The sequence below is a fragment of the Mus musculus genome, chromosome 10, assembly GCF_000001635.26.
Source record: "Mus musculus strain C57BL/6J chromosome 10, GRCm38.p6 C57BL/6J".
Taxonomy (NCBI): domain Eukaryota; kingdom Metazoa; phylum Chordata; class Mammalia; order Rodentia; family Muridae; genus Mus; species Mus musculus.
Genome location: NC_000076.6, coordinates 61,339,877 through 61,362,794, shown reverse-complemented (window position 1 = coordinate 61,362,794; position 22,918 = coordinate 61,339,877). Strand labels below are relative to the sequence as shown.

Sequence of the window (22,918 nt, the reverse complement as noted above, 5' to 3'; positions counted from 1 at the left end):
CCCAAGCCCCTGGTGTGTGGCAGGCCATGTGTTCTGTGACCACCCAGTGCTGTGACTCCTCCCTCCCTCGTCCCCTGAGAACGGACTCCGTCTATAGTGTAGCCTGTCCACCAGCAGGGAAGGTTGGCATTGCCGTGCAAGAGAGGAGAACTTTCATTCCGGGGACCATCTGGTCTGCGGTCACTGAGGGTCCAGCCTAAAAATAACAGGGCGCATTAGTCAGGATTAGATTCGTCTGTAAGTCATAGGAAAAGGCAAATAACAGGAGTTTACACAAGATAGAAGTTTATTTCTCTGCGGCTATCCAAGCTCCTCAGGGCTTTGTCGATCGGACCTGCCGTGCTGGCCCTATTTCATGGTTTCCCTTGGGAACTTGAATGGCCACAGTTCCTAGGTTCCGACTTCACCCAACATGGCCGCAACATGTCTGCTCTCGTATGTGTCCCAGGGCACAGAATGGGAGAAAGGAAGGAAAGCTGTCATAGGAAAGGATTCTGGAAGTCAACATGTTAGTTTACGTCCTGTTATCCAGAATTTAGTCACATGGCCTAAGTATGTACAATAAAAATCTGGGTTCTGGCTAGGTGGTATACTTTTGATAGTCATGCCTGCCCTTCCTGGGGGAGTAAATCATTCTGGCATTTTAAAGTAATGTAAAAATATTGTTTATTTATCAGAGAGAGAGAGAGACAGATAAACAGACACAGAGAGAGACAGACAGAGAGAGACAGAGAGAGAGACAGAGAGAGAGAGAGAGAGAGAGAGATGGAACCAGGGCACACAGATAGCATACCTACCTGTGATACCTGTGGCATCCAAAGGATAATTGCAAGTAGGTTCTCTTCTGTGTGGATCCTGGGCTCAGACTCTGGTCCTCAGGCTTGGTACCTTTATCCACTGAGTCATCTCATTGGCCCCAGCTATGGTCTATTTGATTGAACTTAAGGGTGATGTAGGCTAAAAACCCTGGTAGAAGCCTTAGGGTGTTCTGGGTCTCCCAGGGATATTTCCCAAGTAGGTCGGTCTTGGTTGGTCTTGCTTTTGAGAACGAGCAAGCCCCATGCTCTCATGTCCCAGGCCACGAAGGAATGCCTCTCTCCAGCTGACCATGGACTTAAAAGGGTTTGTTTTCTTTTTTCTTTTTCTTTTTTAGATTTATTTAGTTAGTTTTGTGTATTTTGCTTGCATGCATGCATAGGGGCCCTAGAGGTCAGAGGAAGCTTATAAGGGACTGGAGAGATGGCTCAGTGGTTAAGAGCACCGACTGCTCTTCCAGAGGTCCTGAGTTTAATTCCCAGCAACCACATGGTGGCTCACATGGTGTGGCTCTGTAATGGGGTCTCATGCCCTCTTCTGGTGTGTACAGCAACACTGTACTCACAAACATGAAGTAAATAAATCTCTTTTATTTTATTTTATTTTTTAAAAGAAGAGGCTGGTAAATCATTTGAAACTAGAGTTGCAGATGGTTGTGAACCACCATGTGTGTGCTGGGAACTGAACTTGGGTCCTCTGCAAGAACAGCAAGTGCTCTTAACCACTGGGTGCACTTTCTCTAGCCCCTGACCATGAACATCTGATCCTTCTGTCTCCACCAACCATGTTTTGGTGTTTGAGGTGTGTCCCACCATGCCTGTTTTATGCAGTACTGGGGTTGGAACTCAAGCTTTCACAGGCTCTAGGCTCAACCTCAAGATCTATAAAAACACAAAAGAAAAAGGACAAAAGACTTAAGGAAGCAGTAACAGGGCTCTCTCCTTCCAACCCTCCGAAGGTTTCATTTAGTTTCTGATGGATGCCTTTCTGGTTTTAAAGAGGAAGAGCTGGGGGGAAGGGAATTCAAGGGTCACAAATGACCAACCCAGGTGCAGGATGGACAGGACCCGCCCTTTGCTAAGCTGAGTCACCTGGGGAGTCCCTCCATACCCGGTCCATTGTTGTCCTGGAAAGCACCTCCTAGGCTTCCTTGCTGATGGCTGGAATGTCCACGGAATTGTAGCAGTGGCCTTCCACAGAGGGATGGTCCTAGAGGGATGCAGGGCTGCAAGAGCTGCTGTAGTAGAGGAGGCGCCATGACCTGTACGCAGCCTTGAAATTCGTACCGTCATTAAACTTAGAAGAGGAAAAAGTTGGGGCTGGGGAGATGGCTCAGCGGTTAAGAGCACTGACTGCTCTTCCAGAGGTCCTGAGTTCAATTCCCAGTAACCACGTGGTGGCTCACAACCATCTGTAATGGGATCTGATGCCCTCTTCTGGTGTGTCTGAAGACAGCGACAGTGTACTCATATACATGAAATAAACAATTCTTTAAAAAAGAAAGTCATTCCTGAAAGAACCATGTTCTGTGTGGGTGAACGGCCCTTGGTGCTGATGTGAGACCCCAGGGTTTGTGTCTGCTTGCTGCTGAACGCCAACCTCGGCCAGGACAGTGGCCCACCTGGCAGGGTGGGCAGTGATGGAGAGACTCCTACCCTGCCGATTAGGAGCTGGATCCTTTTGGGGTCAGTCTGGTCTTCTGTTCCTTCTTCGAAGCAAGCAGCTGGTCCCGACTTGGGAAAGCTGTGTGGCGGCAGCGAGAAGCGGCTTTTATGGTGCTGTGGGAATTAGGAGGCAGAGGCATGTCCACGATCAGGGAGGCTTCCTGCAGGTGCTGGGCATCTGTTGGGTAGAAGGTGGGCTGTGTGTTGTAGTAGGAGCACTTCCTTCCACCTTGTGGAGGGCAGAGCTGGCTTGTTGGCCCCTGGCTGAAGGTGCTAGGTGCACGGTGCTCACTGATCTTGAAAGTTCAGTTTCCTTTGCTGGTGTCTGCTGCCCGGCTGCTGTTCTGGGCAAGCCAGGTCAGCTGTGTTCTCCAAGGTGCCATTGAAGCCCCGTGCAGCCTCCGGCCCCTGCAGCTGACTTTCATTAAGGTCCTGTTCTTGCCTTTTTTAGATGGCTGTGTGCTGCCATGAAGTATCAAGAGCTGGCCTTTGGGACCTGGCTTGTTTCCCTTTGTTTGATGTGACTGTTACGGCGATGTGCCCTCTGCAACGCTGCCGTTGCTGAGTGCATCCCCACAAGATCTGTAGTGTTTTGTTCCTCTGTCTGTTAGTTGATGGGCATTGGTGAGGTTGGTTTCAGACACTGGCCCTGAGTCCTAAGGCTCCGGAACCTTTTAAGTGGAAGTGCCGAGAGTCACGTGACAGTCATGTGCTTACCTTGGTAAGAAACTTCAGGACTTCTGGGCGTGGAGTGGCTTATGATTATCATCCCAGGACTTGATGTGGGGAGAGGGGGCTGAGGTTCCCATGGGTTCCCCTGGACTCCATAATGAGTTCCTGGCCAGGCAGAGCTACAGAACAATAAATAAACATCAAACAAACAAAAACACAGAACTTTTTTTTTTATTTTTCTTTAAAGATTTTATTTATTATTTATTTTATATGTAAGTACACTGTAGCTGTCTTCAGACACACCAGGAGAGGGAGTCAGATTTCATTAAGGATGGTTGTGAGCCACCATGTGGTTGCTGGGATTTGAACTCAGAACCTTTGGAAGAACAGTCAGTGCTCTTAACCGCTGAGCCATCTCTCCAGCCCCCCAGAACTTCTTACTTTGAAGTAACCACAGGGCTTCACTTGACCACCTGGGTGACAGCCTGGAAAACCCAGTCTTTAAAAATGTGTCATTGAAGATGAATGAATACGGTCAGGTCACCTCAAGTGCTTGTTGGAGGTGTACAAGTCCTCGAGTCTCTTACTTATCTTTTCTTTACTTTTTTTAAAATTTATTTTATGTATATGGGAACACTTTATCTGTCTTCAGACACCCCAGAAGAGGGCACTAGGTCCCATTACAGATGGTTGTGAGCCACCATGTGGTTGCTGGGACTTGAACTTGGGACTTGTGGAAGAGCAGTCTTATCTGCTGAGCCATCTCTCCAGCCCTCCGCTAGCTCATCTATAAGCAGTTCTTTCGTGTGTAAACTTCATAACAAATCCCCAGCTGTCTGGAGAGCCACACATTGGCGTGCCCTGCCACCATTCTGGAGTTTCTGCTGTTCCGATGGCCCAGAAACAGTGGTGCCCACCCTCCATTAAATGAGTCTGTAGACGAGAACGAACCTTTCCCTTTGTCATTAGAGTCCTCAAGTATTTTGTTATCCTGTCTTGCTTTGTGTTTTGAGACAGGGTTTCTCTGTGTCAGCCCTGGCTGTCCTGGAACTTTGTGTAGACCAGGCTGGCTTTAAACTCACTGAGAGTTCAACCTGCCTCTGCCTCCTCTGCTGTGCCTGGCGTGTGCCACCCTCACCAGGCTGTGTATTGTTTACAGCAGTTTGTTTACATACCTAGGCTAATGGACTGCCTAAACAGCCATGTTTCATGTCCACACTCCAGTCCATTATGTCCCATTAGAATCTCAGGAGCCTGTCCACAGCCCCACTGCTGTGCTGACCGCTGTGATCAACAGAGGTATAATTACCAGTACCACCAACCTTAGCAACCTGCAGACCCTCTTGTGTAATAGGAACCCCAGGAGGAGCTGTCTGTGGCTTCCAGCTGTCACAGGAGGGCCGACCATTCCCAAGCCACAGGGCCCACTCTGGCTGGTGGAGAGGAGGTTTTGGATGAGGGCTGCTGATGAGGGTCCTGGGCTTGCTCCCCTTGTCTGCACATCTTTTCAAGGCCTATTCAGTTTTCAAAGGACGCTACCTACCCCAGCTGCTTGTCCCGCCAGCTGTGCACATCTGTATTGTCTTTTGGCTGCCCTTGCGGGCCACCAGTTGGTGCTGGTCGTTGTCTATGAGCCCAAGGGAAAGTGAGGTAGAGGCAGAGGGTGGTTGGGGTGGAGCTGAGCCGTGGGAATGAGCCTGGGCTTGGCCTGTGGCAGCTGTGGCAGCTGTGGCCAGCCGTGGACGCATGCCTGTTGTCCCTTTCTTGGAGCTGTTTTTATCCACATTCTTTTGGCCCAGGTTTCTGGGAGGAGGTCTGGGAAATGCTGGTGCGGAGCCTGGCAGCTGGAGAGGCTGCTGAAGGAGAGAGAGTGCGCTCCCGTTGGGCCCTCTGCTGGGGTCCACTGAGAAGGGCCATTTTGTGCACTACCTGCTTTCCTATCTGGGAATGTCAAAGGTTCATTCTTTGTACCCCTGAGGGGTGGGAGAGTCACGCGGTGTATCAGAGCCAGGAAGAAGTGTTCTTCTACAGAAGCACAGGCAGTTTACCAGTGGCTCCTGGGAGTTTTCAAGGTTGCCAAGGATTTATGTGTTTCAGTGGTTGGAGAAGGTGCTAGAAGGGCACAAGAGATGTTCAGTTTCTCTCTGAGTGCCCAGGCCAGGAGACAGCTCTGGGGGGTGGAGCCTCTGTTTTTGGTTTTGGGAGGCATGGAGAGTCTCCTTGAGTGCAGTGAGTTCTAAGTCAGGTCTGGGGACCACAGACTGACTTGACCCCACTGCACACATCTCTGGGTACTACTGCAGTGATGAGAAGAATGGGGTGTGGGGCGAGGGGTGCGAGTGGGTGGTCAGGAGCAGGCAGGACCCATTTATCCATGATTGGCAGCTAGGAGAGTTGCCACATTTTAGAAGGGCTACATGGTGGGCTATCTCCCAAGGGTAAAAGAGTGTGGGGTGCTATCAGAATTTGTCCTCCCACCCCCATAATAATATCTGTGCCATGTGTGAGGCCTGTGGCCTCTGAGTTCCTAGAAACTCCCATGATCCTCTCTGCCATGTCTGCTACTCTCCATATGGTACACCCAGTCTTGTTCTTCGCCGACTCAAGCTCTAGCAAGACTGCTACCCTCAGCTCTTCCACTGTATCCCGGATATATTCCTTTGCTTGCTTTAAACAGGTTTTAACTTTAACCTCAGCCCGGTGAGAGACCTGTTTCCTTCAAATCCAGGATGCCTGGAGTTCTCTGGGTGAGGAAGCACCTCCCCATCTCCCGAAGGCTCACGATGCTGACCAGATGTTGGTCTTGCTTTCTGTGGCAGCTGTTTTCTCTGAACATTTCAGCTGACAGATGCTCGCCTAGTTTGGATGTCTCTGGTCTCGTTGTATGAAACTCATGGGTAGAGTGGTTTCCTGCATGACTGCTTTAGCGGAATGATGCAGAAGAGATGACCAGGGTCTCTCGTGTAGGTGCAAGGGGCACACGTGGGCCCTGTAGCCCATTCCCATCCAAGCCCTCTCTAGCCAGCTTCATCTCCTACTCTGAGCCTGGAAGTTCTGAACCACCTCTGTGGGTGGCTGACCCTTCCTGACTGTATCCTGTGTTACCCAATGATAAATGGGCTCTGGCTGAGCTGGACGTCTGTCCCTCAGCTCTTCTACCTTTTTTTTATTGTTGTTAAAACAAAACAAAACAAAACCAAAAAAAAAAACCCCAAAATTTTCCTGAACCTGTTCAGGTTATTTTTTTTTTTTTAATTTTATTTTTCTGTCTATGGGTATTTTGCTTGCCTGAATGTGTCTTATGTGCTACATGTGCCTGTAGTACCAATAGAGGCCAGAAGAGGGCATTGGGTCCCCTGGTTAAACAGTTAAATATGAGCTGCCATGCGGGTGCTAGGAATTGAACCTGGCTACTCTGGAGCTGGTCCCTGTGTTTCTGTGTAGAGAACTCTCCCGCGGTGTCAGCAGGGCAAGGCATAAAGGCAGGTGCCCCAAGAGTCTCTGTCTGCAGCCGTGGTGGGAATTGCTTCTTCCCGGGTGGCCAGGGTCCTCCCGCTTTGGCTTTTTTTTTCTGTCCCTCTGAACTGTGCGTCCTCTTACCTGCAGGTCTGGGGTCCTGAGGCCCCTGGCAGACTATGGGTACAACGGCAAGCACAGCACAGCAGACAGTCTCGGCTGGCACGTCCTTGGAGGGCCTGCAGGGTGGCAGCAGCAGCAGCATGGACAGCCAGCATTCTCTTGGTGGCGTGCAGTCCTTCCGTGCCACAAGTTTACACAACAGCAAGGCCAAGTCCATCATCCCCAACAAGGTGGCCCCTGTTGTGATCACGTGAGTATCCGAGGACACGTGATCGTGTTCCCGGAAGACGCCGCCTTTGTGGGGAACCTGCGTGCTTTTACTGTTTACAGACTGCCTCCAGTTTTGTAGATTAACCCCCACTTCCTCCCCAGCCTCACCTAGAAAAGTTTAAGCAGTATTTCTGGAATCACACAGTGTCTTAGTTCTTAGTAAAGTTTCCATTGCTGTGAAGAGACACTATGATCAAGGCAAATCTTATGAAAGACATTTAACTGGGGCTGGCTGACAGGTTCAGAGGTTCAGCCCATTATCATTAAGGTGGAAGCATGGCAGCATCCAGGCAGACATGGTGCTGGAGGAGCTGAGAGTTCTTCATTTGGGGGGGGGTGTTGAGACAGGGTTTCTCTGTGTAGCCCTGGCTGTCCTGGAACTCACTCTGTAGACCAGGCTGACCTCGAATTCAGAAATCCGCCTGCCTCTACCTCCCGAGTGTTGGGAGTAAAGACGTGCGCCACCACTGCCCAGTTCGAGTTCTTCATCTTGATCCAAAGGCAGCTAAGGAACCGACTATCTTTTCTGCGGGCACCCAGGAGGAGGGTCTCTTCTGCACTGGGTAGAACTTGAGCATAGGATCTCAAAGCTCACGCCCAACAGTGACACACTTCCTCCAACAAGGCCATGCCTCCTAATAGTGCCACTTCCCATACACCAAACATATTCAAACCACCACGCACAGCAAATAAGCAGCAGGGCTGGATCTCTTCTGAGTCTCTGGGCCCATAATATTTACTCATGTGTGGTAGCCTTAGCTGGCCTAGGACTTGCCATGCAGACCAGGCTGTCACAGAGATCTACCTGCTTCTGCCTCCCGAATGCTGGATTAAAGGTGTTGCATCACAATGCTCCATAGTCGATTATTTCAGAATGGAGAGCTGGGAGTTCCTCCTCCATGCTCCGGCTGGGGAACCAGCCTTTAGGGAACGAGGGGGCAGAGGCTTGTTTTTGATAGCATGCTTTCAGCCACCTGGACACATAAGCATCCAGGAGGGCCAGGAGGATGGACATCTATGTGAAGTGAAGGAGTGGGTACTTCTGAGAGCTAGAGACAGGAGAATGGAGGGATCCTGGGTCTGCCTCCTGGAGAGCCAGAGTCTCGTTCTCATCTCTGGGCCCTTTGGGAATGCAGGAAGAAGAATGTGCTCCAAACAGGACGTTTGGCAGAGACCTGGGAGATGGGCCTGTAGGTGGGGTTGCTAGCCCTGGGGCTTGGCAGGATAGCAGTAATTACCGTAAATTACTGTGCTTGCGATAAAGGCAGAAGAGCAATGTCCTGCAAAAGGGACTTGACAGACATTGGAAGTCAATCTGGGTTGCTGGATCACTGGTGTAGTGGCACACACTTTTAATCCCAACACTCAGGAGGTAGTAAATGCTGGGATTTTATATCACCTGCTGAACACTGAATGCTTCAATGGCAGAATTGCCAGGCTGTAACAGAGCCTGCATGGCCCTTCCACAAAGCAGGACATGTTTGCTTTCAGTCCCTTGCAGGAAAGGTTAGCAGAGCCCTGATCATGGCAAATAGACCTGAAAACTGAACTAGACAGGAAAGTGGGTTTCAGGGACACAGAGGGTGGGCCATCATGATGTGTCAGCAGGAGCCAGACCCCTTGCCTGTGTAGCCTTCCTTCACCCCACCCACTTAGCTCACTGCTTTCCTACTGGCAGCTGTTCTGTATGGTCCCTGAGCTGCAGCAGGCGGGTTTCATGAATGGTACAGTGGCAGTGTGGCTTTGTGTCTTAGTACATAGTATCCTGCTTCAGTGATTGTGCCCTACCTGACTTACAGAAACCACCATGGGCTTGTTTAAACAGCTGGTGTGTGGTCAGGCCTATTGTGGTAATAGAAAGGTCCAAGGAATTGGAACACCTGTAAACAGCCAGGGTCAGGACAAACCCTTCATACCTTGTGGGATGAACTGCACTGGACTCTGGTATTGAAAGTGTGGGGGCTGTTCCAGTCACAGCCTGAGGGATGGGCCATCCACTGGCATCTCAATCAGGCTTTGGGTTAGACCACCATAACAAAGTATTGCCCATATAGAATGCTTGAATCGAGATAGATATTCACCTCTAGTTTGGGTGTCCAGGCTGGTATGGCAGCCTGTGACCATCAAGGCTCCCTTTGTCTCTTGCCTCAATTCCTTCAGCATGTGTCTTTTGGGGTGGCTATTCTACTTCCAGGGGCAGGGGAAGGCAAAAGACAGACTAGAAGAGTTTTCTTTTGGGCTGGAGAGATAGCTCAGTGGTTAAGAGCACTGTCTGCTCTTCCAGAGGTTCTGAGTTCAAAACCCAACAACCACATGGTGGCTCACAACCATCTGAAATGAGATCTGACGCCCTCTTCTGGTGTGTCTGAAGACAACTACAGTGTACTTATTTATAATAATAAATAAATCTTTTTTTTTTTTTAAAGAAGAGTTTCCTTTTAGGAGTGGCCCAGAATTTGCCCCTCCTCACTCCCTCTCATATCATTGGCTAGAGCATAATAACAGGACCGCTGCTTGCTGCAAGGGAGGCTGGGAAATGTGTTAGCTGCAAGGGAGGCTGAGAAATGTGCTAGCAGCATGGGAGATGGGAAATGTAGTTTTCAGTGGAATAGCCCAGGTATCAGTGTCAGCTCTGGTGTTCTGGGTATGAGGATGAAGAGGCAGCTACATGGGTTGGGGTGAGGTGGCTTTGCTGTGTGTTCTGGTGACGGTGTAAGGGACCAACAGAGGTTGTCTGACTCCAGTTTTCACTCTGCAGGTACAACTGCAAGGAGGAGTTCCAGATCCACGATGAGCTGCTCAAGGCCCATTACAGGATGGGCCGGCTCTCGGATGCCACCCCCGAGCACTACCTGGTGCAGGTGAGAGCAGCCCCACTCCCACCCCACCCCACACTTCTCTGCCTCTCCTCCACTTCCATCTTTTCCCACTCTATCTTTGTCTCTCCATCCTTCTTTGGACTGCAGGGTATTTTTCATATGCTAGGCAAGCATTCTACACTGAGCCATGTCCCCAGCTCCTCAGTTCTTCTTAACCACCCTTGGATTCCAGAGTGTGTGAGGTGGGAAAGGACCGTACAGGCCATCCAGTTGAGGCACCAGCTTATTACACACTGCAGGTCAGATCTGGCCCACCACCTGTTGATATAAATAAAGTTTTATTGGTTCACTGTTAGGTGCTTCCACTTGGACATCACCTGCTGATACCTAGTGCTTCGATGGCAGAACCGCCAGGCTATAACAGAGCCTGCATGACCTGTCCAACAAAGCAGGATGTGTTTGCTTTCAATTCTTTGCAGGAAAGGTTTGCAGATAGATATGAAAATTGAGTTAGATAGAAAAATGGGTTTCAGGGATGCAGAGGCTGGGCCACCATGATTTATGTGTCAGCAGAGCCAGGCCCCATATATCCCATGCTCCCCAATCCCTTAGGGGTCCTGACCCTAGATTCTAGCTCCTGCTCTCCATCCCTGCCCTCTCTAGTATTCTCCGTCTCTTTAAGAGCACTGGTTCTCAACCTTCCCAATGCTGCAAATTCTTTACGACAGTTCCTCATGTCATGGTGACCGACCCCCGCCATCATAAAATTATTTTTGTTGCTACTTTATAACAGTAATTTTGCTGTGGTTATGAACCGTAATATAAATCTATTCAGAGATAGAGATTTGACAAAGGGGTTGTGACCCACAGGTTGAGAATCGATGTTTTAGACTCTAAAAGTGGCCAGCGTCTCCTAGGGGGTGGGTAAAAAGTTCACAGACCTGCTGTTGCTTGCTCCTGTTGTCCCATGAATGGTGGTGAGGGCCATGCAGCAATGGCAAGGCTTTGGATGACTGACTGACTATGTGACAGTCATTGTGGGGATTCCTGGCTTCTCTGGGAGTACAGGTCTCACTCCTTGTCTGTCAGACAAGGGTCACAGGGATTGATTCCCCGGGATTCTGGTTTGCCCAGGAGTGAACTCTTGACCAGCCAGTATTCTGATCTCCACTCCACCTCCTGTGGTAACTGTGTGTCATTTCACCCAAGTCTGGAGTCCTTGGGACTAGTGGGTATAAAAGGAGAGTCCTTGGGACTAGAGAGCTCGGATAAAAGACACACAATCCAGGTATTTTATTTACCAACGGTAAGGCTAGATTGGGCAGGTTTGGAGCTGTTCTAACTTATATCCCAGCCATATGTCCCTGTTGCCATTTCTCCTGACCACGTGCTGTTGCCTCTCTTGGTGGCTTCTTCCTCTCTCCTCCCTGTCCTTTCTTCTCCTCCTTCTCTACCTGTGATTCTCAGCCAAGTAACTGAAAACCCGCCTGCCTCTCTCTATTGCCCAATCACAGGCTTTTATTGACCAATTAACAATGAGCAAGATTTACATAACAGAGGCTGGGTGAGCAGCGCCAGACCAACCCCCTACAGGTGGGGCTAAGGAGCTTGCCTAATTATCTTCTATCTCAATCTAGACATGACCTTCTCTCAAAGAGCCTGGCTTTGGTTTCACTTCCAATATCTGCTCTCTTCAAGGCCTGGCTGGCCCCATCTTTCTCTGGTTCTCCTGAACCGAACAGTGTTGCCCATCACAGTTCCATGAATCTACAAGCAAGTTGAGGGCGGAACCGTGTCTCCAGCCCTGCCTCCGTTCCTGCCTCCCTGTTCCCTAGAGCCCAGGGTGTAGTTCTGTCTGAGGAGAAACCCTGATTGACCTGCTGTGGCTCTCTCTCCCAGGGTCGCTATTTCTTGGTGCGTGACATCACCGAGAAGATGGACATACTGGGCACCTTGAAGAGCTGTGGGGCTCCCAACTTCCGGCAGGTGCGGGGAGGCCTCCCTGTGTTTGGCATGGGACAGCCCAGCCTCTTGGGGTTCAGGAGGGTCCTGCAGAAACTCCAGACGGACGGACTCAAGGTGAGCTTCCCAAGGAGGCTGGCCTTTCATGGCAAGAGGTGACTCCGAGGCTCTGGGGCGGTTCACTTTGGGCTGGGGAGGGGAAGTGTGGCTTGGATGAGGCCTGGAACTTCAGAACAGAAACTGGAGAGTGCATATTGCATTGTCTTGTTGAGAGCTGCCTAAGGTCTGAAGCCTCTGCTAAACTCTGTTCTTGAGAGCCTCAGAGGGACTGAGAGGTGACTAGGGCGCTACTTCCCAACTCCAGAGACTGCCACATGATGGGCTAGCTCAGTCTTTTTTTTTAGCTGGTCTTTGTATCAGGCAACTGATTTAGCCAGGACTCTGTGCTGGGTATTGTGGGCCTAGACCAGAACGATTCTGCCTGGGTGATGCGTAGTCCACCAGAGAGAAAAGACAGACATACTGACATGCTAATACTTGTTAATACGCATGTTAGTATAGTACTTGTGAAAATAGTTGCCCTGAGAGGAGAATGGAAAGATGCATCCTCACCCTGGATGAGGGAGGAACTATCTGGGCAAAGGTGTAGAGGTTGGATAGGGGACGGGTGTCTGTGCAGGACAGGGGTAATGGCTTCTTTTTGCCAGGAGTGCATTATCTTCTGCGTGCGGGAGGAGCCTGTGGTGTTCTTGCGCGCTGAGGAGGACTTTGTGTCTTACACACCTCGAGACAAGGAGAGCCTTCATGAGAACCTCAGGGACCCTAGTCCAGGGGTCAAGGCTGAGAATCTGGAGCTGGCCATCCAGAAAGAGGTGAGGGCCTGCGAGTGGCGACCGAATGAGAGCACCTCCTCCTAGCTGGCCTCGGATATCTGAGCTGCGACTCCAGCCTGTAGCCCAGTTCTCCAGTCATGCCCCTGAAACCATTCTGGGGGTGGGAGCTACTCAGCCTTCTCCAGCTCACACTCCCTAGCTTTAGTGCCCTGCTGGGGTGAGCGGCTCTTCCATCCCAGCTAACCTCTTTCTGTCCCTTTCTTATGCTGCTGCTCCTTCACTCCCCAGTCCTGGTTTAGGGAGGGGTGAGAAGAGACCTAGGGTAGGAGACTGTCTAAGTCAGGGTTTCTGTTGCTATGAAGAGACATTATCATGATCATGGCAAGTCTTAAAAAGGACATTTCATTGGGGCTGGCTTACAGTTTCAGAGATTCAGTCTATCATCATCATGGTGGGAAGCAAGGCAGCATCCAGGCAGGCATGGTGCTGGAGAAGGAGCTGAGAGTTCTACATCTTCCTTCATCAGAGACAGCAGCAGGAGAGTGTGTGCCACACTGGGTGGGCATAGCTTGAGCATATGTGACCTCAAAGCCCGTCCCCACAGTGACACACTTCCTCCAAGGCCACTCCCTATGGTCAAGCGTGAGTCAAACCACCATGGGAACTGTCTTAGGGTCTTACTGCTGTGAACAGACACCATGACCAATGCAAGTCTTATAAAAGACAATAGTACTTGGGGCTGGCTTACGGGTTCAGAGGTTCAGTCCATTATCATCAAGGAGTGGGCATGCCGGCATCCAGGCAGGCATGGTGCAGGAGGAGCTGAGAGTTCTGTGTCTTCATCTGAAGGCTGCTAGGAGAAAACTGGCCTCCAGGCTGCTAGGATGAGGGTCTTAAAGCCCACACCCACAATGACCCACCTACTCCTACAAGGTCACACCTTCTAACAGTGCCACTCCCTGGGCAGAGTCTATACAAGCCATTACAGAGACCCACGACTGAAGTTTGGCTACTCACTTGTCAAGTGGGGCCCTGAGGAGTCAAGTGTGCAGGACCTGTTTCTGAGATTCTGGGGTTTCCTTTCCTCTCTTGCGCGACACAGAGGCTTGTTGGGGGCTCTGAGACAGCGACTCGCCACAGAGCTGTGTGAATGGAATTCTGGGTCACAGCTTCAGACATAGATGCTTAAGGGAAGGCCTTGCTGGGGACCAGCCTCTCTCTACCTCTCTCATTTCTGCTTCACCTGGCTGAGCCTCACCCAGCCCTGGCATTCAGGGCCTTAGTGTATTTCCACTGATCACTGGGTAAAGCCCTCTGGCTGACCGCCATTGTGGTCCTGGTTGGCCCTTGTGTGTTTGGCCGCTCTCAAGTTTGATGCCTGTAGCAGTGTCTGATGGGTGGCGGGCTCACCAGAGCTGGTCAGGCCAATAAGGGAGGTCTTGGAAGTTCAGGTCCTATACCTCTAACCCCCGCATCTCCCTCTAGATCCATGACTTTGCCCAATTGAGAGATAATGTGTACCACGTATACCACAACACAGAGGACCTGCGCGGGGAGCCGCACACCGTGGCCATCCGAGGTGAGGATGGCGTGTGCGTGACCGAGGAGGTGTTTAAGCGGCCGCTCTTCCTGCAGCCCACCTACAGGTACCCGGAGCTCATGTCCTCTCTGGGCTGGCTCTCCAGCTGCTACCTCAGTTTCCCCATCTGCACATCAGGCCTGTGCTTGGGAATGAGGCCTTGAGCTGCTACTCAGGGTTGTTGCCTATCTCACGGGCTGCCTTCTTGTCTCAGCAGATACCACCGCCTCCCCTTGCCAGAGCAAGGGGCCCCCCTGGAAGCCCAGTTTGATGCCTTTGTCAGCGTTCTTCGGGTAAGTGGGACTGAGGCGGGCTCTGGGAGTGGCGGGTAGGAAGAGGTGCTGGTGGTTGATCTCCATGGAGATGCTCAGGGTGGGTGTGGCCTCTGGCCATCTGTGGAAAGTTCCCTCCTTGCTTTATATGGGGTCCAGTGTGTTGGGGCTTGGGGGTGTGGGGTTGTGTCTATGTCCTTATGTGCATATATGCACTCTTCTGCAGTGTTTCTTTGTGTGCCTTTGTGCACGTGGCTGCAATTCTGTCATGCCAGAGTCCAGCACTAATGCCTGGAGCACCCTATTCTAAGCCATGGCTTGGCTGCACACTCGCTGTGTGGTGTTGGAGACTGTTCCTTCTCTATAGACCTCTCCTTCCTCTCTTCTTCAGTCAGACTTGAGATTCTTGCCCCAGAGACCTGGTTGCTGATATTTACTGTGTTTCAGGGGGTGGGGGTGGGTCGGCTTTCTGTCCCAACCCATTTTGGAATAGTGCCTTGGGGAGGGGTCAGGGACCCTCTGAGTAACTTCTACTCCGACCCCATGTCGTTCCTGGCCTGTTCTCTGAGTTCCCCTGGGTTTGTGCCTTGGGTGGGAATGGATGGGTCAGATCTGGCTGTGAGCGGGACATCAGAGGCCTTGCTGTTTGTCTGACCCCAGCTTGCTGCAGATGTCGTGAGCTTGACTGAGGGCCTCAACTGCAGGGTTTTCCCATACATTGTTGTCTGATGGTCTTTCGTGTTCCCTTCTGCAGGAGACCCCCAGCCTTCTGCCACTCAGAGATAACCACGGGCCTCTGCCTGCCCTCCTGTTCAGCTGCCAGTCAGGTGTAGGCAGAACCAACCTAGGCATGGTCCTGGGAACCCTCGTCATGTTCCACCACAGTAGGACCACCTCCCAGCTAGAGTGAGTGGTCGGGAGGTCCCGCCAGCAGAAGGGTTGGAAGGACAGGAAGTAGAGAGGGTGAAGCTGCCTCTGGGGTGATGGGATCATATCCAGAGGACAGAGCATCTTTGCATCATTTGCCACAGATTGGTTTGGTGTGCTGGAGAGAGGCCACTGGACCCTTCTGGGTCTGGTCTCCATTTCCCCAGTAGAATTCAGAAGTGATTTGATGCCTCCCAGTGGCTGATGGGTGGCAACGGGCTGTGTTGCGGTCTCTGATTACACTCCCGATTCTCACTTTATCAGGGCAGCCTCCCCGTTGGCCAAACCCCTGCCCATGGAGCAGTTTCAGGTGATCCAGGGCTTCATCTGTAAGGTGCCACAGGGGAAGAAAATGGTGGAGGAGGTGAGTAAGGGGGCCCAGGACATCAAGGGTCGGGATGGGGCAGTTGCTTCTGTTACTGGTGTGTGTGTGTGTCTATGTGTGTGTGTGGTGTTTCTTTCTCTCTACGCATCTTCTCTTCTGAAAGTCCCCTTCTCTGTCTCTCCCATTCCCCGTCCCCTTGTTGTGGTCCTAGGTGGATCGAGCGATCAGTGCCTGTGCAGAGTTGCATGACCTGAAGGAGGAGGTCCTAAAAAACCAGAGGAGGCTGGAAAGCTTCAGGCCAGAGAGCCGGGGACAGGTGAGGCTGGGGGTTGGCGGGGAGCATGCTGGACTCGGCTGGGGACTGTTGTTTTTCAGTCTGATTGCTTCTCTGTCAGTACAGTAGTGTCTGGAGGGGGTGGGGTGGGGGATGGGGAATGGGCAGCTGGAGCCGCGGGAAGGATGAGGAAGAGGGAAGTTTATTTTTTCTGAGCAGGTCCCTTGGCTGCAGAATAAACAGGACGGACAGAGGCTGCCTGCTGAGACCTCTGGACTCCCACGTTTCCCAGAGCCTCCCATGAGTCAGTTTCACGTTAGGATAAAGAGACACCTAAGAGTATGGGAATCAGCGAGTAAAAAGGGAAGGGCCAGCCAGGGGCGATCCAGGCTTGTAAACCCCAGGCAGCTGCAGAGGCAGGGCAACTGTGGGTTTTGGGGCAGCCTGGGCTGCTTGGTGTGATTCAGGTCAGCAGGGAGAGAAGGGAGAGGGACAGAGGGAAGAAGAAGAAGAGAGTCCCGTCCCCCACACCCACTCCCCATTGGAAGTGCCTACGGTTCTTTGGTACTGTTCTCCTGGTCAGCATGTTGTGGGCATGTGTTTTGGGGTGACATGTCTCTTGTAATAGAGGACAAAAGGACAGGAAGAGGCATCTGGCAGTTTAGAACACATCTCCAGTGATCCAAGAGTTCCTGCTTGGCCCCGCCTCTTAAGGAATCTGTCACCTTCCGACAGTGTCACCTCAGGATCCAGCCTTTAATTCAGGGATCTCTGGGGAAGACAGGCTCTCAGGATTCACACAGGAGCTCTTCCTGCAGAGGAATCTGCTGGAGTTCCCGTGGGAAGGGCAGGCAGGGTCCATTCCACAGCTTTCAGGGGGAGGGCTGGGCTGGCTCACGGCTCCTGTCTTGAGCTCTGGGGAGAAGATGATGCTGACTGTGTTTGCGTGTGGCGCATGCGAAGACTCAAAGTCCTTACAACCTTTACTTTGTTTAACACTTAAAACAAAAACAAAAACAAACAAACAAAAAGAAACACCAAGTCCTCCAGAGCTGTGTTCCATGATGGGGAAAACAGAATGGAGAAATGGGAAAAGCGATGTTACCCTGGAGCCGGCACTTCTAGTTTTAGTGGGAATCCCTGGATTTTGTCATTGAGAAGAGTTTTTGATGGCTTTGTCACTTAAACACGGTTGTGACCAGGTCACCCTGCATGGGCCTGGTGAGTCAGAGTTGGGGGCTCCCGACCCAGCTGCCTTGGTTACCATCCTGGTAGTGTCCCTTACAGGGATGAGGGCTTGGGCATCTGCTGTGTAGATGGCCTTCGTTGCCCTTTTTGTGAAGTGGGCCACTCGAAGATAAGTCGCAGTAGGGCTGTTGGGGGTCAAGTGAGGAAAGCGGTGTGGAACATTTAGAAGAGGGCTGAGTGTCACCTGCTGCTGTTACTGGACAGGCCCCAGTTGCTGACACATGAGCTGCTTCAGAGCCCCATACTGTAATTGCTTTTGTCTGGAGACACTTCAACCTCTCTTGCATCTGCAGCGGGATCATCAAGGCCCAGGGTTATCCTCTAGTCTAGACCAGCGGTTGGAGGCCATCAGAACAGGGCCCAGGGCTCATGCTCGATCTTTGTTTCTCTGGCATTGTCTTGTGGTTGGCTCACATGTTGTTGGCAAAGCTGTCACGTTGCCATGGTAATGCAGAGGGGTGTGACTGAGACTGTGTCACCCCCCCACCCCCCACCTAGCAGAGTCCCAGGGGTGGGGGTGGGGTCCAGCTTTTCCATAGGCCATCTAGGTTACTGATCTAGCTGAAGAACTGTAACACTTGAGGGTTCTGGGGGGGGTGGTGGCATGGGCTCTTTCTGACAGCCTACTTGTTGAAGAAGCGGGGCTGTGGTTGGGAGAGGGAATCCTATCATATGCTGTCTAGGGATAGTAATAGTCCCCTGGAATTTCCTCTGTGTGTGTGTGTGTGTGTGTGTGTGTGTGTATGTATATCTGTGTGTGCATGTATGTGTGTATATGTGTGTGTTCGTGTGTATGTGTGTATGTGTATGTGTGTGTGTATGTATGTTCGTTCCTGGATATTAAAGGGTGGCCTCTCTCAAGAAAGGGAAAGGAACCAGGTAGTATTGGCACACACCTTTAATCCCAGCACTCAGGAGGCAGAGGCAGGCAGATCTCTGAGTTCAAGGTCAGCCTGGTCTACAGAGTGAGTTCCAGGACAGCCAGGGCTATACAGAGAAACCCTGTTTGAACAAACAAAGTAAAGATTCAACACAAAGGAAATGAAACATGATGAGGGGATAGTTGTCCTGTTGTCGCCTCACCCCATCCCTGTCCTAGGGCTGGAAACTGCCCTAGAGAGGCTGCATCTGCACTAGAGCCGCCCATGCCCAGTGTCGTGTGGTCACTATAGAGTTCCATATTACACATGAGCCATGGCAAATGGGATAGACACAGGAAAGGACTTCCAGTCGGACAGAACTGTCTCGGAGCTAGGGAGCGTGCCTTCTGGGATTCTTCTACTCTTCTACACACATCTAGGGGGGCAGCCCCATGTTTAACACCCGGTTTCTCCCTTCCCTCTCCCTGTCCTCAGGAATGTGGTAGTCAGCAAGCTGTCCAGCAGAGGGCGCTGTGGAGCCTGGAGCTGTACTTCTATCTGCTCCTATTTAACTACTATCTGCATGAGCAGGTGGGGCTGAGGGAGCGCCTGCCCTCCTACCCCAGGCACAGGGACACCATGGGACGGGGAATGTAGGGAGATTGTGTGTGTGTTGCCCCTGAGAAGGGTTGGGAGGGCCAAGAACAGGTCCGTGTGAGTGTTTCTGCCCCCACCCCCATTTCCTCTCTCTGCTTCCAACCCAGACCTGGGCTCGCTATCTCCATCGGGGCAGAAAAATCCTGTTCCTTACTCTCTCCTACTCGTTCTCCCCGGGTCACAGTGATACCTTTCGGGCTCCCTTTCTGTGGCTAGGCAGGGAGGGCTCGGGGTGGGCCCACACTCCTCAATGCCCCGTCTCTCTTGGCCTCGGGCTGCAGTACCCCCTGGCCTTTGCCCTCAGTTTCAGTCGATGGCTGTGTACCCATCCTGAGCTGTACCGTCTGCTGGTGGAGCTGAATTCAGTGGGGCCCTTGGTCCCTGGGGACCTCATCGCCAAGGGCTCCCTGGTGAGTAGCTGAGTGTCTGTGGAGTGGGTTGGCTGGCCCTTGGCCCCATGGAGTTCTAGATTCCTGTAGAGCTAGGGAAGTCTTGCCCCGGGGGTGGGGCGGGGGTGGGGATGGCGAGGGAGGTGGGTTTCTCATGTGAGCAGAATGTGCCATGCCCTGGCTGCTGTCCCGCTTTTCCTCAGTCTCAGAGCCCAGAGCTTTGACACAGAGTCAGACTGGACTGTAGGACATCTGAGCTGGAGCCTCTCTGGGGGCTCTGCACCATCACATCCTTGCCAGGGCATCAATAAGGCTGCAGGTGTCTGGCCATGTATGCCCTCTACCCAGTAGGATGCCCTGTACCCAATAGGACACCATTTCTTCCCCACCCCAGCCCCACACTTCCCACTGAGACTGGGTGGGATATGGTCACCACCCCTGGATATGACAGGTGACTCTGGGCTTCAAATTTGGTGTCCTCTTCCCTACAGGAAGCAGATGATCTTGTGTCCCTGGATGCACTTAGCACCGTCAGAGAGATGGACGTGGCCAACTTCCGGCGTGTACCTCGAATGCCTATCTATGGCACCGCACAGCCTAGTGCCAAGGTGTCCGCTCTCAGGCCCGGGGTTCAAATGTGGGGGCAGGGAGAGGAGAGCCCTGACCCTGATGGCTCCTCATCCCCCCTCCCCCTCCCAGGCCTTAGGCAACATCCTGGCTTACCTGTCTGACGCCAAGAGGAAGCTTCGGCAGGTGGTCTGGATCAACCTGAGGGAGGAGGTTGTGTTAGAGTGTGACGGTCACACGCACAGCTTGTGGCCTCCCGGACCAGCCCTGGCCCCTGAGCATCTGGAGGTAAGTTTTCTGGCCTTTTGCATGGTCTGCATGAGAGGCACTTGGGGTGAAGGGAGAGAGCCAGAGGGCTCTGTGTTCCTGTTATATGGATGAAGGAGCTCGGAGGCTTAAGACTGTTCCAGGACTACTATTCCTGTGTCCCTATGTCACCATACTCCTGTGGCTTTTCTGTCTCTGTGGTGTGGTTCTGACGGGAGGCTGGGGCTCTTGAGTTCTGACCCATGGCTGCATTAGGCTCCTGCCTCTCTGGCCTGTCTCAGTGGCCTCTGCCCTCTGTTCCGCTCTTGTCCAGGCTCTGGAGGCCCAGCTGAAGGCCCACCTGAGCGCACCTGTCCCCAACACCAAGAGCCCTACTGCCCCCAGGTTCCAGAAGTGCCTGACCACACAGGAGGTCTTCAGCCAGCACCAGGGGGCCTGCCTTGGCCTTACCTACTGCCGTATCCCTGTGCCAGACTTCTGCGCCCCTCGGGAGGAGGTGAGGGGCCATGTCTCTGGGCACCGGATCTCTCTTCCTCTTCTCTGGCTGGGGAAAAGCAGCTTGACTCCGTAATGGGGGCAGGGGGATTGTCTAATGGGGTCCATATGAGGCCTCAGAAGTGTGTTCCCATCCTTTCTATGGATGTGTGCGTATGTGCACACACACGGCCCACTCATTGTGTATTCTACCTTCATGTGCTTTGTGTTGCGTGGCCAGTCTGTGTGTTCTGTGTTGTAGGCATATGTACCATATGTCATAGGGAAGGGCGTGTGCTCATACGGCTGTTGGAGAAATATATGATACACGGTGTCATGGTGGTGTGGGGCGTAGTTCCCATTGGGGTTCGTGGCATTTGCCTTGCGTTTGTGGGCTGCATGTAAATGTTACATCCACGGAGGGGGGTGGGGTGATCATGGAGAAAACCCTGTGTGACTGAGGTGGTATCCGTGTGGCAGCTGTAGGTCTGTGACAGATGCGGCTGTCTGTGTGGTTTGCCTTTCCGGGACTTGCTGGTGTATCTGTGGGCAGGGTCTGCCTGGCATGTGTGGCCTGTGGATGTTGCTGTGATAGTTGTCAGGGCTGTTGCCTTTTGCTTGGCTCTCTTTGGGTGCATCGCCAGTGGAGTGCTGCCTCCTGGTGGCTGGTCAGGCAAGGACACAGCACCAGACTGGAAAATTTATGCATGCATCAAAGTTGGCATACTGAGTCCCAGAAGTGTGTTGTGTCTCCTTATATGCCCAGTCTTGGGTGCATGGGATAGAGACAGTTATGGGGGTGTGCATGAACACAGCTGTTCATACATGCATGGTTTTGTATGTAACCTAGTGAACTGTGAGTGTGTTATGTGTATCATGAGTCACCAGGGGACAAAAATCTGGGGTTACCATTTGGATGGCAGTCCCCATTGTGAATCTGGATGGCCAGTGGCACTCTTGGACTCAAACTGTGGTCTTGTCACCCCAGGACTTTGACCGGCTGCTTGAGGCCCTGCGAGCTGCTCTCACCAAGGACCCGGGCACAGGCTTTGTCTTCAGCTGCCTCAGTGGCCAGGGCCGGACCACAACTGCCATGGTGGTAGCCGTGCTGGCCTGCTGGCACATTGGGGTGGGTGTGGTCCTCACCTTCCATGTGAGGTCAGAGGTCATCCCTGGCAGGGGTGGGTACTGGCAATGGTGAGTGTGGAAGGGCAGAGGTCATGTCATCTAGGGGACCTTCTTTCATCAGTCCTGGCAGACCCTCAGCAGGGTTTCTGGGGGTGGAGGCTGGGGGTGTAGAATAGGGAGAAACTCCATCTTAGCTTCGTCATTCCTCAGGGCTGTCCTGAGGTGGGCGAGGAGGAGCTAGTGAGCGTGCCTGATGCCAAGTTCACCAAAGGCGAGTTTCAGGTGGGTATGCCCCTCCCCCCAACACCCCCACCCCTGCGGGTCACAAGTCTTGGGTCATGTTGGCAGCTTGGTGGGGTGGGGCTGTCTGTCTGGGAAGCAGACTGTGGCTCAAAACAGCTTGACTCTTAAGCCTCTGTCACAGTAGATGGGGTCTAGATCCTTCCTTCCGCGGCTAGGTAATCTTGGGATGGTCCATAACTACCTCATAGTTGCTTGAGACCCAGCCATGGTTGGCACATAGTTGCTTGAGACCCAGCAGTGGTTGGCACTCCATGGAGGCCTGCAAGCTACTCTGGTCTCTCGGTCCCCCTACTTCAACTCAGGGGCCCTGGCTGGGCAGCCACTAACATTCAGATCCAGTCCTCTGTCTCCTGTACCTGCCACGCGTCATGACGTGTGACACTTCTCTGCACATTTGGCCTATAGCTGAGCAGTGGCTGACCTCACGGTCAGTTTCTGCTCATGTGCCACAATGCTTGCCCCTTGCCCTCCTGGGACTCTGCTACCCTGACCTCTTGAAAGAGGTCAAGGCTGTCAATCACGAGGTGGCTCGGGGCAAGCTCCTCTTTCGATCCCCGTTTTTTTCCTTTTATGGTTGATGTTCACCCTTCTTTTCCTTTACTTAGTAGATGGAAATATTAACAGAAATCATATTCTAGGCCAGCCTGGTCTATATTGTAACTTTCAGGCCAGGTAGGGCTACACCGTGAAACTTGGTTTCAAATAAATAAATGAGTGTAGCTGAGTGGTGGAGTGTTTGCCTGGCTTGTTCGAGGCCCTGGGCTGGATCCTTCCCACTACAGTAGATAAGAAAAAAACCAAGGCAGAGAAAATGAGGTGCTGTGGATGTGGCTCAGGGTTCTATTGAGCATCACAGAGCCCTGGGATCAAGCTGAGCATCGAGTACCCTGAGTGGGAGTGGCGACTAATACTTCTGACCCAGCATTTGGGTGGGAGAGGCAGGAGGATGAGGAGTTCAAGGTCACTCTCTACTGCGTGGGGAGTTGGAGGACTGCCTAGAGCTTGTAAGATCCTTGTCTCAAACACAGTGAGC

At 52.2% G+C, this 22,918-nt stretch overlaps 1 protein-coding gene across 5 annotated transcripts in view; it reads left to right on the top strand.

The window, feature by feature from the left end:
- Window positions 1-22,918, top strand: part of Pald1 (phosphatase domain containing, paladin 1) — a 63,891-nt gene that overhangs the window by 20,752 nt on the left and 20,221 nt on the right. For 3 of the 5 annotated variants that reach the window (XM_006513706.4, NM_001372378.1, XM_006513707.4), the window contains exons 2-17: window positions 6,759-6,981; window positions 9,760-9,862; window positions 11,720-11,899; window positions 12,490-12,654; window positions 14,101-14,261; window positions 14,409-14,487; window positions 15,221-15,372; window positions 15,658-15,757; window positions 15,930-16,034; window positions 18,596-18,691; window positions 19,039-19,167; window positions 19,638-19,754; window positions 19,846-20,001; window positions 20,294-20,476; window positions 21,443-21,583; window positions 21,793-21,864. In XM_006513706.4, the coding sequence (XP_006513769.1) occupies window positions 6,788-6,981; window positions 9,760-9,862; window positions 11,720-11,899; window positions 12,490-12,654; window positions 14,101-14,261; window positions 14,409-14,487; window positions 15,221-15,372; window positions 15,658-15,757; window positions 15,930-16,034; window positions 18,596-18,691; window positions 19,039-19,167; window positions 19,638-19,754; window positions 19,846-20,001; window positions 20,294-20,476; window positions 21,443-21,583; window positions 21,793-21,864 (2,133 nt within the window). In that variant the 5' untranslated portion in view covers window positions 6,759-6,787. The remainder of the gene's footprint in view (window positions 1-6,758; window positions 6,982-9,759; window positions 9,863-11,719; window positions 11,900-12,489; window positions 12,655-14,100; window positions 14,262-14,408; window positions 14,488-15,220; window positions 15,373-15,657; window positions 15,758-15,929; window positions 16,035-18,595; window positions 18,692-19,038; window positions 19,168-19,637; window positions 19,755-19,845; window positions 20,002-20,293; window positions 20,477-21,442; window positions 21,584-21,792; window positions 21,865-22,918) is intronic. The other 2 variants (XR_380400.4, NM_013753.2) reach the window with 2 other exon arrangements.